General features: G+C 50.4%; 1 protein-coding gene across 1 annotated transcript in view; it reads left to right on the top strand.

The window, feature by feature from the left end:
- Window positions 1-12,955, top strand: part of LOC134017750 (G patch domain-containing protein 8-like) — a 37,546-nt gene extending 24,591 nt beyond the window's left edge. Inside the window, exons 2-4 of the mRNA XM_062457738.1 lie at window positions 2,228-2,371; window positions 7,148-7,278; window positions 7,558-12,955. Coding sequence (XP_062313722.1) covers window positions 2,228-2,371; window positions 7,148-7,278; window positions 7,558-11,197 — 3,915 coding nt within the window. The 3' untranslated portion in view covers window positions 11,198-12,955. The remainder of the gene's footprint in view (window positions 1-2,227; window positions 2,372-7,147; window positions 7,279-7,557) is intronic.
- Window positions 12,956-13,219: the final 264 nt, after the last annotated feature.

Below are 13,219 nucleotides of genomic sequence, written 5' to 3'. Positions count from 1 at the left end.
GCAGGCTAGAACTAAAGCATCGAACACTGAAGCAGACTAACACTGTAGCAGAGTAACACTGAAGCAGGCTAACACTGAGGCAGACTAACACTGAAGCAGACTTACACTGAGGCAGACTAACACTGTAGCAGACTAACACTGAAGCAGGCTAGAACTAAAGCATCGAACACTGAAGCAGACTAACACTGTAGCAGAGTAACACTGAAGCAGGCTAACACTGAGGCAGACTAACACTGAAGCAGACTTACACTGAGGCAGACTAACACTGTAGCAGACTAACACTGAAGCAGACTAACATTGAAGCAGAGCAACACTGATGCAGGATATCTCTGAAGCAGGCTAACTCTGATGCAGGATATCTCTGAAGCAAGCTAAATAAAGCAAACGAACTGAAGTAGTCCTCATGTTCTTGTGTGTGTGTGCGCGCCTAGTTGTGTGCGTGTGTGTGTTTGTGTAGGTGGGCAATTGTCTCGGCAGGCCACAGCCTTAGTGGGCCCACTCCAACCACTTCTCCGACATATGTACACTCTGACACAAATATACACACACACACATACACACACACCTACTGTGATTAGCTTTATTTGTCGGGCAATTGACTTCACAGCTTCACACCCCTCTCCCTTTTGTTGTTGTTTAATTGCTCTCACTCTGTTCTCATGCTCCCACGGTTCTGACACCCACAGAGAATACAGAACACTGAACACAGAACGTAGAACACAGAACGTAAAACACTGAATGCAGGTCCACAGGTGCAGCGGAACACTAGAGGTCCCCTTTGCTGGTTCTGAGAGACCTGATACATGGCTGGTTCTAAAAGGATACAGGATAAAAGTGATGAGTCATTTTTGGGGTCGGTTTGAAAAACAGTGTCACAGCTAATCTGTAATCCTCAAAGAACACTGTCTGATCAGATTAGCAATGCAGATTTTACAGTTGAGGGGTTGAAGTGAGACAACGGGAAAAAAGCCTCAAGAGAAGCTTAAAAGTGTGTGGAAGCTCTTCTCAGGATTCATCTGGGCGTCCCTGGTCTCATCTCCCTTCTCTGGGAGAAATGAAGCATTGAATTATGTTCCAGATAATAAAATCATGGAGGCTCCTGTCTATAGGGAATCTTGGTTATTATTTTCTATTTTGCCTGTGTGTGTTTCCTTAGTGTCTCTGTTACAGCACAATGCCAGTGCTTGGGATGAGTTATCTATTAAATTGATGCAGATCATGAATGGGCTTGCTGACTGTTTTGCCACAGGACGTTTGAACAGGTCTTCTGGGAATACGGGTTTAATGCATCCCTCCATCCAGCTGAGTAGTGCATTGCTGAGTTTTCACCAAGACTAAGCATCGACAAAATTGTGTGATGTGAGAAATGATTTGCCCTTGGTGAAGATGGTCTTTTCCCCGTTTTGATATAAATCAATATTTAATAAAGAATATAAAAACAGAAAATGGGGTCACCGAAACAACTAGATTGGGTTTGAGGGGGGCATTATATCGAAGTGCAACATCGCAAACATTCCTGGAAGAAATGATGAATATAAACACCAGTGATGTGTATTCTGGGGATGTGTTATTGAGTCTAAGGTGAAAACACAACCTGACAGATTTAGCTTTTTCCATTCGTCAGGAAACAGAGATTTCTGATTAGATGACACAGACCCGGATGTATCGAGAAGCAGCCATGTGGCCATGTTGGTCAGTCAATCCTGATACCTGGAGGAGCGTGAAGAAGCAACTGCTATTACTGTGGTTGCCTTCAGTCATGTTTATGGTTCTTTAGAGTACAGTACCTCAGTCTCTACCTTGAGAACCCCTGTACCTACAGAAGCTAGAGAACCTCAGTCTCAAACTACAGAACCCCTGTACCTACAGAAGCTAGAGAACCTCAGTCTCAAACTACAGAACCTCAGTCTTTACCTAGAGAACCTCAGTCTCCATCTAGATAACCTCAGTCTCTGACTACAGTATCTCAGTCTCTACCTAGAGAACCTCAGTCTCTGACTACAGTATCTCAGTCTCTACCTAGAGAACCTCAGTCGTGAACTACAGTATCTCAGTCTCTACTTAGAGAACCTCAGTCGTGAACTACAGTATCTCAGTCTCTACCAAGAGAACCTCAGTCTGTACATCATGTAGCTCAAGCATTACACCACCATAGCAAGCCTGTAAGCTTTGCGTGTACCCAGTGTGTGTGTGAGTCTTTCTAACCGGCCGTCTGTGTGTGTTTCAGGACTACGCTGAGAGGGAGAGGACGATGGCGTCCGCTCTGGAGGACCTGAGAGCCAACTTCTACTGCGAGCTGTGTGACAAGCAGTACCTCAAACACCAGGAGTTTGACAACCACATCAACTCCTACGACCACGCACATAAACAGGTAACCCGCACTCCCGATTCGCAAACAGCCCGATCCAGCGAGCGTTTGTAGTTGTTTCTTTCTTTCTCTCTCTCTCTTTGTCTCTCTCTGTCTCTTTCTCTCTTTCTTTCTGTCTCTCTCTGCTTTGGCTGGAGGAGATTTACATTTACATTTAGTCATTTAGCAGACGCTCTTATCCAGAGAGACTTACAGTAAGTACAGGGACATTCCCCCCAAGGCAAGTAGGGTGAAGTGCCTTGCCCAAGGACACAACATCATTTGGCACGGCCGGGAATTGAACCAACAACCTTCTGATTACTAGCCAGCCATCTGACCCCTCAGATGGAGGAGATGTGAGACGTCTGGTAACAGAGCTAACGCTCCACAGCTCTGCAGGAGTCTCATGTGGACCTCTATAGCTGTCACAAAATGGAGTTTGAATGGTTTTGAAGTCATTGTTGCTTTTAATACGACTGAACTGCTTTTCATACAGAGGGCCCTTTCTTCACGTAGTCCTTTCGGGAGTGATTTATAACCCCACCACAGCTCTCTGACTGCGCTCCGAAGCTAAAAACATAAAGCACCTCTCTCTTGCTGTACTCCACAGTCAGAACTACATACATTGGAGCACAATGACCTCAGCAGTGGCATTATGCGTGTCCCTTTCTTTGCCCGCCATCACTGAACAGCTCCGCTTTTCCCGACGCACGCTAATCCAGCGATAGCCGCGAGCCGACAGTTTCCAGAATCGCGCCTAATGGAGAGCTAAAGATTTAATTCCAGCGTTTGTCCTCCTGTTTGATACGAGTGCTGACCCTGTCTCCTCTGCTGCTCACGCCCGCTGCATAGCAAGTGTCTCGGGGGTCTGGCCTGCTGTCAATAGCAGGGCTCAGCGCACTATTGACTGCTCCCTTCTCCACCCCTGCACCGTGACAAGGCTATTGAACACAACAGCGGGAGAGGCGAATGGTGGATTACGGCTGGGGATTCTCACAGCCAGATACACACACTGACACACAGACACACCTGTGAATACAAAAATGTACAGTGACACGCACGCACACCGTTACGCACGCACACATAGGCACGCTCACACACACAGACACACACTAGCTTGCTCCCTGAAGATAAACAGAAACACAGCAGGCCGCTCCAGTCAACCCTCCTTCTGCCCCTTATTTCCCCTGCAACCTTTTCCCTCCTACCTCACATCCATGGTCTTGCCCCATGGCCTCCCCACTGTGCTCCCCTTGCCCCTTGTCCTCAGCCCTTTATCTGTTCTGTGCCCTCTGATCTCCCGCCTGTATCTCCCCCCGCCCTCCCCCCTGCCCTGCCCTCTGCCTCCTAGAGTTCTATAGATGAGGTTATTGCTCTGCTTAGACCTCTGCTGTTCCTGTCTCTGGCCACCAACCAATCAAATGATAGATGTGAGGTCCAATCCCTTGCTCCCGTTGAGCGCAGTGTCATTAATGTGCGGTACTGAGGTGGCCTTTTTATTGCGGCAACAGTATCCATCCAAACTGTCACAGGCTTTAGTTAATATCTCTGTCAGGCTGATAGATTTTCAGAAATGTTTAAAGTGTGGCACATTCAACTGCATTTTAGTTCTGCTATTTACACAGCAAGAGAGACTATATTATAGTAGTGGTTTCTGCAGTCACATGATGCTCTATTAATATCCTGGATGGAAGACCAGGTCAGTGCCAGAGGTCAGCCTACCTGATGTCAGGTGGAGACTACATCCGCTTGACATAAATCCTCCTCCTCCTCCCCACTCCTCCCCCTCTTCTCCACTCCTCCTCCCCACTCCTACCCTCTTCTCCACTCCTCCTCCTCCTCCCCCTCTTCTCCACTCCTCCTCCTCACTCCTCCTCCCCACTCCTCCCCCTCTTCTCCACTCCTCCTCCTCACTCCTCCTCCCCACTCCTCCTCCTCCTCCTCCCCACTCCTCCTCCCCCTCTTCCCCACTCCTCCCCCTCTTCTCCACTCCTCCTCCCCACTCCTCCTCCCCCTCTTCCCCACTCCTCCCCCTCTTCTCCACTCCTCCTCCCCCTCTTCTCCACTCCTCCTCCTCACTCCTCCTCCCCACTCCTCCTCCTCCTCCCCACTCCTCCTCCCCCTCTTCCCCACTCCTCCCCCTCTTCTCCACTCCTCCTCCCCACTCCTCCCCCTCTTCTCCACTCCTCCTCCTCCTCCCCACTCCTCCTCCCCCTCTTCCCCACTCCTCCCCCTCTTCTCCACTCCTCCTCCCCCTCTTCTCCACTCCTCCTCCTCACTCCTCCTCCCCACTCCTCCTCCCCACTCCTCCTCCCCCTCTTCCCCACTCCTCCCCCTCTTCTCCACTCCTCCTCCTCCCCACTCCTCCTCCTCCCCACTCCTCCCTCTCTTCTCCACTCCTCCCCACTCCTCCTCCCCCTCTTCTCCACTCCTCCTCCTCTTCTCCACTCCTCCCCCTCTTCTCCACTCCTCCTCCTCCTCCCTTTCACCTCCCCTGCCAGGGGAAATACAATTACGGCAGCCTCCTCAAACAGGAAGGTCAGAGTGTTACTGAACTGTGTCTAACAGGTCTCAACATGACAGGAATAGCTAATGTTAGCATCTCCCGGGGCATCCTGCAGGATCCAGCGCTGTTTATATCCACACAGCCTGACTGTCTAGCAGGGCCACGGCTAGCACACCATCACACAGCGCAACTTGTATTATCACAGAGCAGCATGTATTAGCACAATGCGGTTAAGCACCACAGTTTATAAACATACTGCCAGGTAGGGTACACAACATATTTGCACAGCATCGAAAAACGTTTCTGAGCGTTGGCTAACAAACATAACACAATACCACAAAAGCATACTGTGATACAGCCTCCCACAGCACAGCACAAAGCCCAGCATGGAACATCACACTGACTAGTGTGGAAAATAAAACGTTATTGTAGAGATTGCATCACTTCCTATTTATTTTTATTTTTTTTACCAGCATTGTGTACAACGCATTCTTTTCTCCATCCCCAAAAATATGTCTGCCTGTGTATGAGGTCAGCACATTACCTCTCAGTAGGTTTAGGATACTGGCGGTTTTGTTTTGGCTAATTTCAAATGTATATCCCCGATTGACCATGTCTGAACAGTCTATTGACTTTTAAACTTTGTGTCTGTGCACACGATAAAGATATGCAATCTTATAACCAGGTCTAATCCTGGTCTCTCAGTTTTCTGTGACATCACACCCAGGAAGTGATTCCACCGCGCATCCCTGTATCAGATAGCACTCATCCGAGGAAACAAATGCAAATTAATATCAGCGAGTTTGATCTGGAGTAAATAGGACAATTTCATGCACTTTAGCAGTCTCAGCTGAATCCAGTTTCTATTTGGGCAGAAAATAGGTTTGATGAAGCATGAAGTTGCTGTGAAATACCTTTATTAGCCCACGGCTCTGAGATTTCTTATCTTCACTGCTGCGTAACACATCACAATATGGGAGACTTCACATTGCACTTTCACTCAGTTCACAAGCCACTATTGACATTGCAATGCAGAACTGTTAGGCACTGTTGAGATCACAATCCATTGTTGTTGAGTTTGTGTTTCTTTCTGTATTTACCATCCAGATATGTAGCGTGGAGCCTATAATTACTTACTCTATAATCTCATATATTCACAATATGCTGCCTCATTTTACTCACATAATATAAGGACAAGACCTGCAATCCATAAACTGTGCATGAAATATATGGAATTATGTGATACATATGATAACCTAAGAGGCCATGCAGTCACACTTTACATTTTGTCCGTTTTACCATGATGATGAGTTAATTTAACTTGTTTTCTCGAGATCTCAAATCATTTGTCATTATCTCAAAATAACTAGAGTAATTTTCCTGATATGCTGGGATCATTTTCTCAAATGTGGCAAGACAGTTGCAGAAGTGTGTTCGGGTGCATTAGTGTGTGTTTGGGTGTATAAGTGTGTGTTTAGGTGCGTTAGTATGTGTTTGGGTACATTAGTGTGTGTTTGGGTAGGTTAGTGTGTGCTTGGGTACATTAGTGTGTGTTTGGGTGCGTTAGTGTGTGTCTGGGTACTGCAGACTGTCTTTCTGAAAACGTTCTAACCGTCTTCTTAGATGACGCCCTGTAATTATCCGTAACAGCAAGGCACAAAGCCATTTGTGCCTGACTGTGTCAGAGCTTGATTGAAGAGATTTGTGATGCTGATCAATATTTTCCTCCTCCTCTGACACTGCTACACTGAATGATGATTCCTGCGATAATTTAATAGACCAGACAATCTTTTTGTTTTCTGAAGATCTCAAATAATTTTCTCTTGGGAAAACAAAGTTTCATGCTCTCGAGATCTCGAGCAAATTATCCCGCTATCTTGGGAAAACACAATTTGTTATTTTAACGACAAAAAGAACTTGAGATCTCGAGAAAACAAATACGATTTAACTTATCAAAGAATAAATATATGAATGAATGGCCTCTTAGGACTTCCATACAATTAACAACTTGCAGTTATACCGACTATTGGGTACATGCTAACAGCTCAGGAGTTTACTGTGTGCTACAAGATGTGGTGACAGACTGCACATGCTAATATATGCTAACAGATGTGGGGACAGATTGGACATGCTACTATATGCCAAGAGATGTGGTGAAAGATTGGACATGCTACTATATATAACATACATGGCGAATAAACCAAATTCTGATTCTGATTCTGATATGCTAACAGATGTGGTGACAGATTGGACATGCTACTATAAGCTACCATGTACCTGTTCTGTCCACACAGAGGCTGAAGGAGCTGAAGCAGCGAGAGTTCGCCAGGAATGTCGCATCCAGAAGCCGCAGGGACGACAGGAAACAGGAGAGGGCGCTGCGACGGCTGCACCAGCTAGCAGAGCAGAGGAGGGAGGCAGCATGGTAGGTGGAACAGCGAATGCATCCTCAAGCACAACAGGGGAGGGAGGGAGCCAGCAAGCAGAACAGAGGATGTAGTTGGAATGGTATGGAACAGCCGGCATCCTAGCTAGGAGAGCCAGGGATGGCATCATTAGAGAGAGAGTCGACACCAGGCAGACAACAGACAGCACTTATACACGGGGGCGGCATGATGCCGGCTTTGTTTTGCTCAGTAAACAAGCAAAATGGTGGTTCTTCTTTACAGCAATGTTGAGGGGTCTCATTTCCTTTTTCTTTCAGTGCTCCAGGGAGTGGGCCCAAGTTCAAGTCAACTACTGTGGCGGTGGAAAGCAGCGTTTGGCACACCTGCAGCCGAGACACCTTCCACATGGACGCGTGCAGTAGAGAACCCCTGCTGGACGGGCCCTCAGACTGCCAGAACCCCTCCCTCCAAGGGGCGGGGCACCACACCCAGTCCTCCACCAGCCCCTCCCCCAGCTGCAGCTGCAGCAGACAGGCCTCGTGGCCCTCCAGTGGCAAGGTCAAGAGGCAGACGTCCAGACGCAAGGTAGCCTTCTCCATCTCCCTGCCCAAGAGAGCCTCTCTGAGGCTGGAGCCGTCCGCTGCCGTGTTCTGCGAGAGCAGGGAGGAGGGAGCCAGAGACTGGGCCGGGAGACAGAGAGTCTCCCTGCCTCTCATGGACCTCCTCTCCTCCCCTGTTGTGGACCACAGCAGGGACACTGAGGAGACGGGACTCGACCACAGCAGGGACACTGAGGAGACAGGTCTTGACCACAGCAGGGACACTGAGGAGACGGGACTCGAACACAGCAGGGACACTGGGGAGACGGGACTCGACCACAGGGATGACGCTGGCGTACAAAACAAGGACCTCCCTCACCCTGCCCTCTCTCCAGACAGATGCAAGGTAGGGGTCGCGGGTCATGGGCCATCTCATGGATGGGAAGCACCAGACCCTGAAATGTGTGCTCCTGTGTTGGGCTCTGGGGAAGGAGCCAATCCTCTCAACCTCCCTCCAGGCCCAGCCGTCTCCAACAGCAACACCGCAGCCTCTGACGCTGGTGCCACCACTGCTCTCACAGAGAGCTCAGAGGACTCACTAGCGCACAGCTCTCCTCAGAGCAGCCAGGAAACCATAGAACCAGAGAGGCAGGAGACCAGAGAGCATGTCCCTGGAGGAGAGGACAGTTTGCCTGGGGAGGAGAGCCAGCCAGTCAACCTTTCTATGGAGACGATCCCCTCTGAGACTCCCTGCTCTTCTCCCCACAACCCAGAGGTACAGAGATTGACAAGTTCACCTCTCAACAGTCCCAGTAACCCTCCCTGCGGCCCAAGCCAGCCTATCTCCAGACCCAGCCAGCCTATCTCTAACTCCAGCCAGCCTCTCTCCAGACACAGCCAGCCTCTCTCCAGACCCAGCAGGCCGTTCTCCTCAGTAGTGAGCCGGGACGGAAGCACGGTGCTCCAGTGGCCGTCAGAGATGCTGAGCTTCACCCAGACACAGCCCTGCTTGTCTTACAGCTGCAACCCCCTTCTCTTTGACTTCAGGGCCTCTCAGGGAAGGACGAGCCAGTCTTTACCCTCATTGGCAGAGAAGTCCGACACCAGCCCGGAGGAGCCAATAGATATGGACCGAGATAGCAAAGAGGCGTGCCTCAACCAGGACCTCAGTCCAGTCAAGAACGCGTGTGAAGAGAGCACGCTCCAGAAGCACCAGGCCTCCCTCAGCAGATGTGAGCCTTCGGACAGTCACGGCCACTCATGCCCAAGACGAGCCGAGAGGTGGAGGAGCAGGGACGGCCGCCATTACAGGAGCCACAGGAAAAAGAAGAGGCGCAGGAGGAGAAGGAGACGACGAGAAGAAAGGCGGGAGGATTCCGACGGGGGAGCGAGAGATGTGGGGAATTGCTGCGCATTTCAGAGACGAGCCGAGTGTTGGGAGGGACTTGATAGCCAATTTAGAGGCCCCACTTCACAGCAAGTGCAGCCATTAGACAAGTCAAAGCAATCAGCTCAGAGCGTTGCTGCCGCTGCCGAGGTGGAGGAGGAGGGAGAGAGGGAGGAGGAGGAGAAGAAGGAGCAGCAGCAGCAGCAGAGAGAGGACATGGAGGAGGGGGAGGGGGGGGAGGAGGGAGGGCTTGGGGCAGGCTTGGCCGAGGAGGTGGGCAGCAGGAGACAGGGCCCAGCAGGAGGTCTAAACGAGCCAGCAGGAATTCTTTCTGATGAGACTTCCGTAAACACAGGCCAGGTGCTGGGGAGCCGCAGGGGAGAGCATTTACTGACAGAACTACAGACAGGTCCATCACAGACACAAACACGTCTGAAAGAATCCCAGCCGCCAGAACAGATGCAGACAGAACTTGCACGGATAGAGACAGAGCCATCTCAAACGCACCCGAAACTGACAGCGGAACCACATACAAGGATTCTACGGACCGGAGAAGAACAGACAGATCGACAACTGAGGGAATTAGAACCTGCGCCCTCGCAACAGCCATACTTACACGGCTGCCACAAGAGCCCAAACCACCGCCCACCTCCGCAATCACCTGAGAGAGGAGAGAGTTTGTGTAATGAAGGGGTGGGCATGCACAGCGTGCATGGGGAGACTCTGCTGAGCGTGGGGAGAAAGCGGAGTGCAAGCCGACCAGAGATGGAAGAGGACTGTGGAGTCAGGACTGGGTCAGGACTGGGGGCCAAGGGCTCCTGTGGTCCAGAGAGAGCTGTGACTGACCTGGGGGCAGGCTCTGGGGCTGGGGGGTCTAAGGGGTCCGGTGGGATGGGGGCATGTGCTGAGGCTGGGGCATCGGGGTGTGTCTGCTGTCAGGACAGTCCCCATCAATGGAAGAGACCACGGATGTACAGTGCCAGACCTCTGAACTCTCCACCTCCCCAGGACACTGGGACAAAGCTTGATAGAAACGTGGGAGATCTAGCGAACACAACCACAAAATGCCTTCATCTTGGAGAATCCCTTTGCAGTTCCGGTGCCCAGCTTGCTTCGCAAGATAGTGTGGTTTCCCCAGCTTGCTCCTCACAGCCCAAGACCAGCTCGGTATCTCCCCCCTCTCTACCTGTGACTGTCGACCCCTCTCCAGCCTCACCTGACTCCCCCCAAGACAGGGCTATAGACCATCCGAGAGGACCTGGGGCAGACCATGAAAGTCCTCCTGAAAAAGGAGCTGTCTCCCTGTTGGTTCAAACCCCTAGCCACAGTGTCCCCAGTCAGCAACTACCCACCCCCTCCATCCAAAGACCATGTAGCCCCTACCAAAGGCCATCTAGCCCCTTCCACAGAGCTACTAGCCCTGCTTGTACTTACCACAGGTCAGCTAGTCCCTACCATAGAGCTCCCAGCCCATATGCTAATCCAGCTAGCCCATATGCTACCCAAGCTAGCCCATATGCTAATCAAGCCAGCCCGTATGCTACCCCATCTAGCCCCTATGCTAATTCAGCTAGCCCATATGCTACTCCAGCTAGCCCGTATGCTAGGCCATGTTTCCACCCCCAGGGTGAGCCGGGCCCAGGAGTGGAGAGGCATGGCTGCCTGGTTCAGATCCACACCCACAGGCACCTCCTCCAGCAGGTGTTTCCTGCCAAGATCAAGGGCGTCCTCCCAGGTTCACCTGTCCATGTGTCTCCGCCCCCCATGCTTCACCCTGTCCACCTGACCTCCGGTTCCATCACCCTCCTCCAACACCACACTGCCTTCCTTCCCCCCCAGCCTCCTCTCTACCCTCAAGTCTGCCCTCCGCCTGCCCCCCCTCCTCCCTACCCCACCCCACCTCAACTCTCTGTGGTGGCCCCCCCTAGTTTGCACCCCATGACCATGACCTTTCACCCCCTCCCAGGTCCTCCCCTCTACCCGTCTCTGTTGCAGTCACGCCCCCTCCTCCCTCTGCAACCCATGTTCTAGCCACGCCCCCTCCACTAGCCACGCTCCCTCCCCTACAACCCATATTCTAGTCAAGCCCCCTCTTCTATCCACGCGCCCTCCCCTGCAACCCATGTTCTAGCCACGCCCCCTCCTCTAGCCACGCCGATTCCTTCACCTGCAACCCATGTTCTAGCCACGCCCCCTCATCTAGCCACGCCGATTCCTTCACCTGCAACCCATGTTCTAGCCACGCCCCCTCCTCTAGCCACGCCGATTCCTTCACCTGCAACCCATGTTCTAGCCACGCCCCCTCCTCTAGCCACGCCGATTCCTTCACCTGCAACCCATGTTCTAGCCACGCCCCCTCATCTAGCCACGCCGATTCCTTCACCTGCAACCCATGTTCTAGCCACGCCCCCTCATCTAGCCACGGCCCCTCCTCCCCCTGAAACACATGTTATAGCCACGCCTTCTCCTCTACCCACACCCCCTCTTCTAGCGATGCCCATTCATCCCCCTGAAGCCCATGTTCTAGCCAGTCAGAGCATGTCACTTATCTTGGAGTTTTACAGGGAATGGAGGCGAACAAGAAAACAAGATTTAAGAGTAGTTCGAGTTTCAACAGTAGACTTGATTGTTAAAGTGCACAGTAGAGATAGAGAAGGAGATGAGGAGACTATATGTACAATTCAGGGGCTAAGTGCTTTTTATTATTACTGTTCCGGTTAACATGTTCCCCTCTGAGAGACAGCCAAGCTGGAGTAACAGAGGAGGAACATCACGAGAGATATCCTACAATCTGTAGATTGCTCGAAAATCCAACCCCTCTAGAATGCAATTCCGGTTCATCATGAACAGAAGCACAATATAACTCAAATATAAGCCTTTGTGTAGGTGATATGCATTCTAAATATTGTATTCCAGTGGTCAGAAGGGATACCCCTTAAGAAATGTGACCCCAAGCATTTATTCACGCAATGAAATGTGTCTTAGTGAAGGAGAGGACCTATCCAGTTTAAACCCTGTAACTCTTAATAACAACGTGTCACCATGTTATTTGGTAGTCGTCTAGGTCAGTGGCTCCCAACCCTGGTCCTCAGGGAACACCTGTCCTGCATGTTTTAGATGTTTCCCTGCTCCAACACACCTGATTCAAATGAATGGGTCGTTATCCAGCTCTGCAGAAGCCTGCTTATGACCATTCATTTGAAGCAGGGAAACATCTAAAACATGCAGGTGTTCCCTGAGGACCAGGTTTGGGAACCACTGGTCTAGGTAGCTTGTAGCTCGTTTTCCCTGTTCAGAGGTTTCCCAGTTTGAACTCAAGTGGAATTATCAGTCTTGTTATGGCTACCATGCAGAGCACCGTCTCACAAGGTGTGTGACGGTGTGAGTCACATCTGCAGACAGGACAACCAGTCTGTACATGTATGTCACGTGTGGGTTAGTCTGCCACCCATGCAGGCTAAGGGATAAGTCTGTTGGTTGACCTAGAGAGTAGGTGGGTTAACCAGGTATCTAGTTAGCATTAGCCTCCTGGTAGCCCTTTGTGGAGCTGTGTTAGATTCCTGTCCTAGGTAGCTCAGGTGTTGGGCTGCATAATCCTCTAGCTTTAGAGAAATTGTACATGTTGTAAACTAGACATATTTATAATCCACTGCAGAATTTATTGTAACATACAGTTCTGTTTTTATAGTGAAATGTATGCTATTGTATTGTTATTTAGATAAAAAATATGTTTTTACACCAACATTTGTCAACAGAATAATGTTGAATTAAAATGAATAAAGTAGATATTCCTCCAGGGTCTGTGTCTGTGTCTTGAAATGTCTATGGAAGAGATATTCAAAATAATGTTTTATTCTAAATTATTTCTTCTTTCTAAGAAGGAATTCCTGGGGGCAGGGTTAGAGGAGGCGGATTGTCATGTATGTTTCCTTTTCTCTTTTTATTCCTATCTCTCTTTGTCCCTCTCTAACTCCCACTTATCTTTCTACCCTTTTCTCTCATCCCCCCACCCTCATTCTCTCTCGATCCTTTTCACTCATCCCCCAATCTCTC

This window comes from Osmerus eperlanus, chromosome 3 (assembly GCF_963692335.1).
Source record: "Osmerus eperlanus chromosome 3, fOsmEpe2.1, whole genome shotgun sequence".
Lineage (NCBI taxonomy): Eukaryota > Metazoa > Chordata > Actinopteri > Osmeriformes > Osmeridae > Osmerus > Osmerus eperlanus.
Note: the sequence above shows the minus strand (reverse complement) of the source record. Positions and strands in the feature narration are given on the sequence as shown.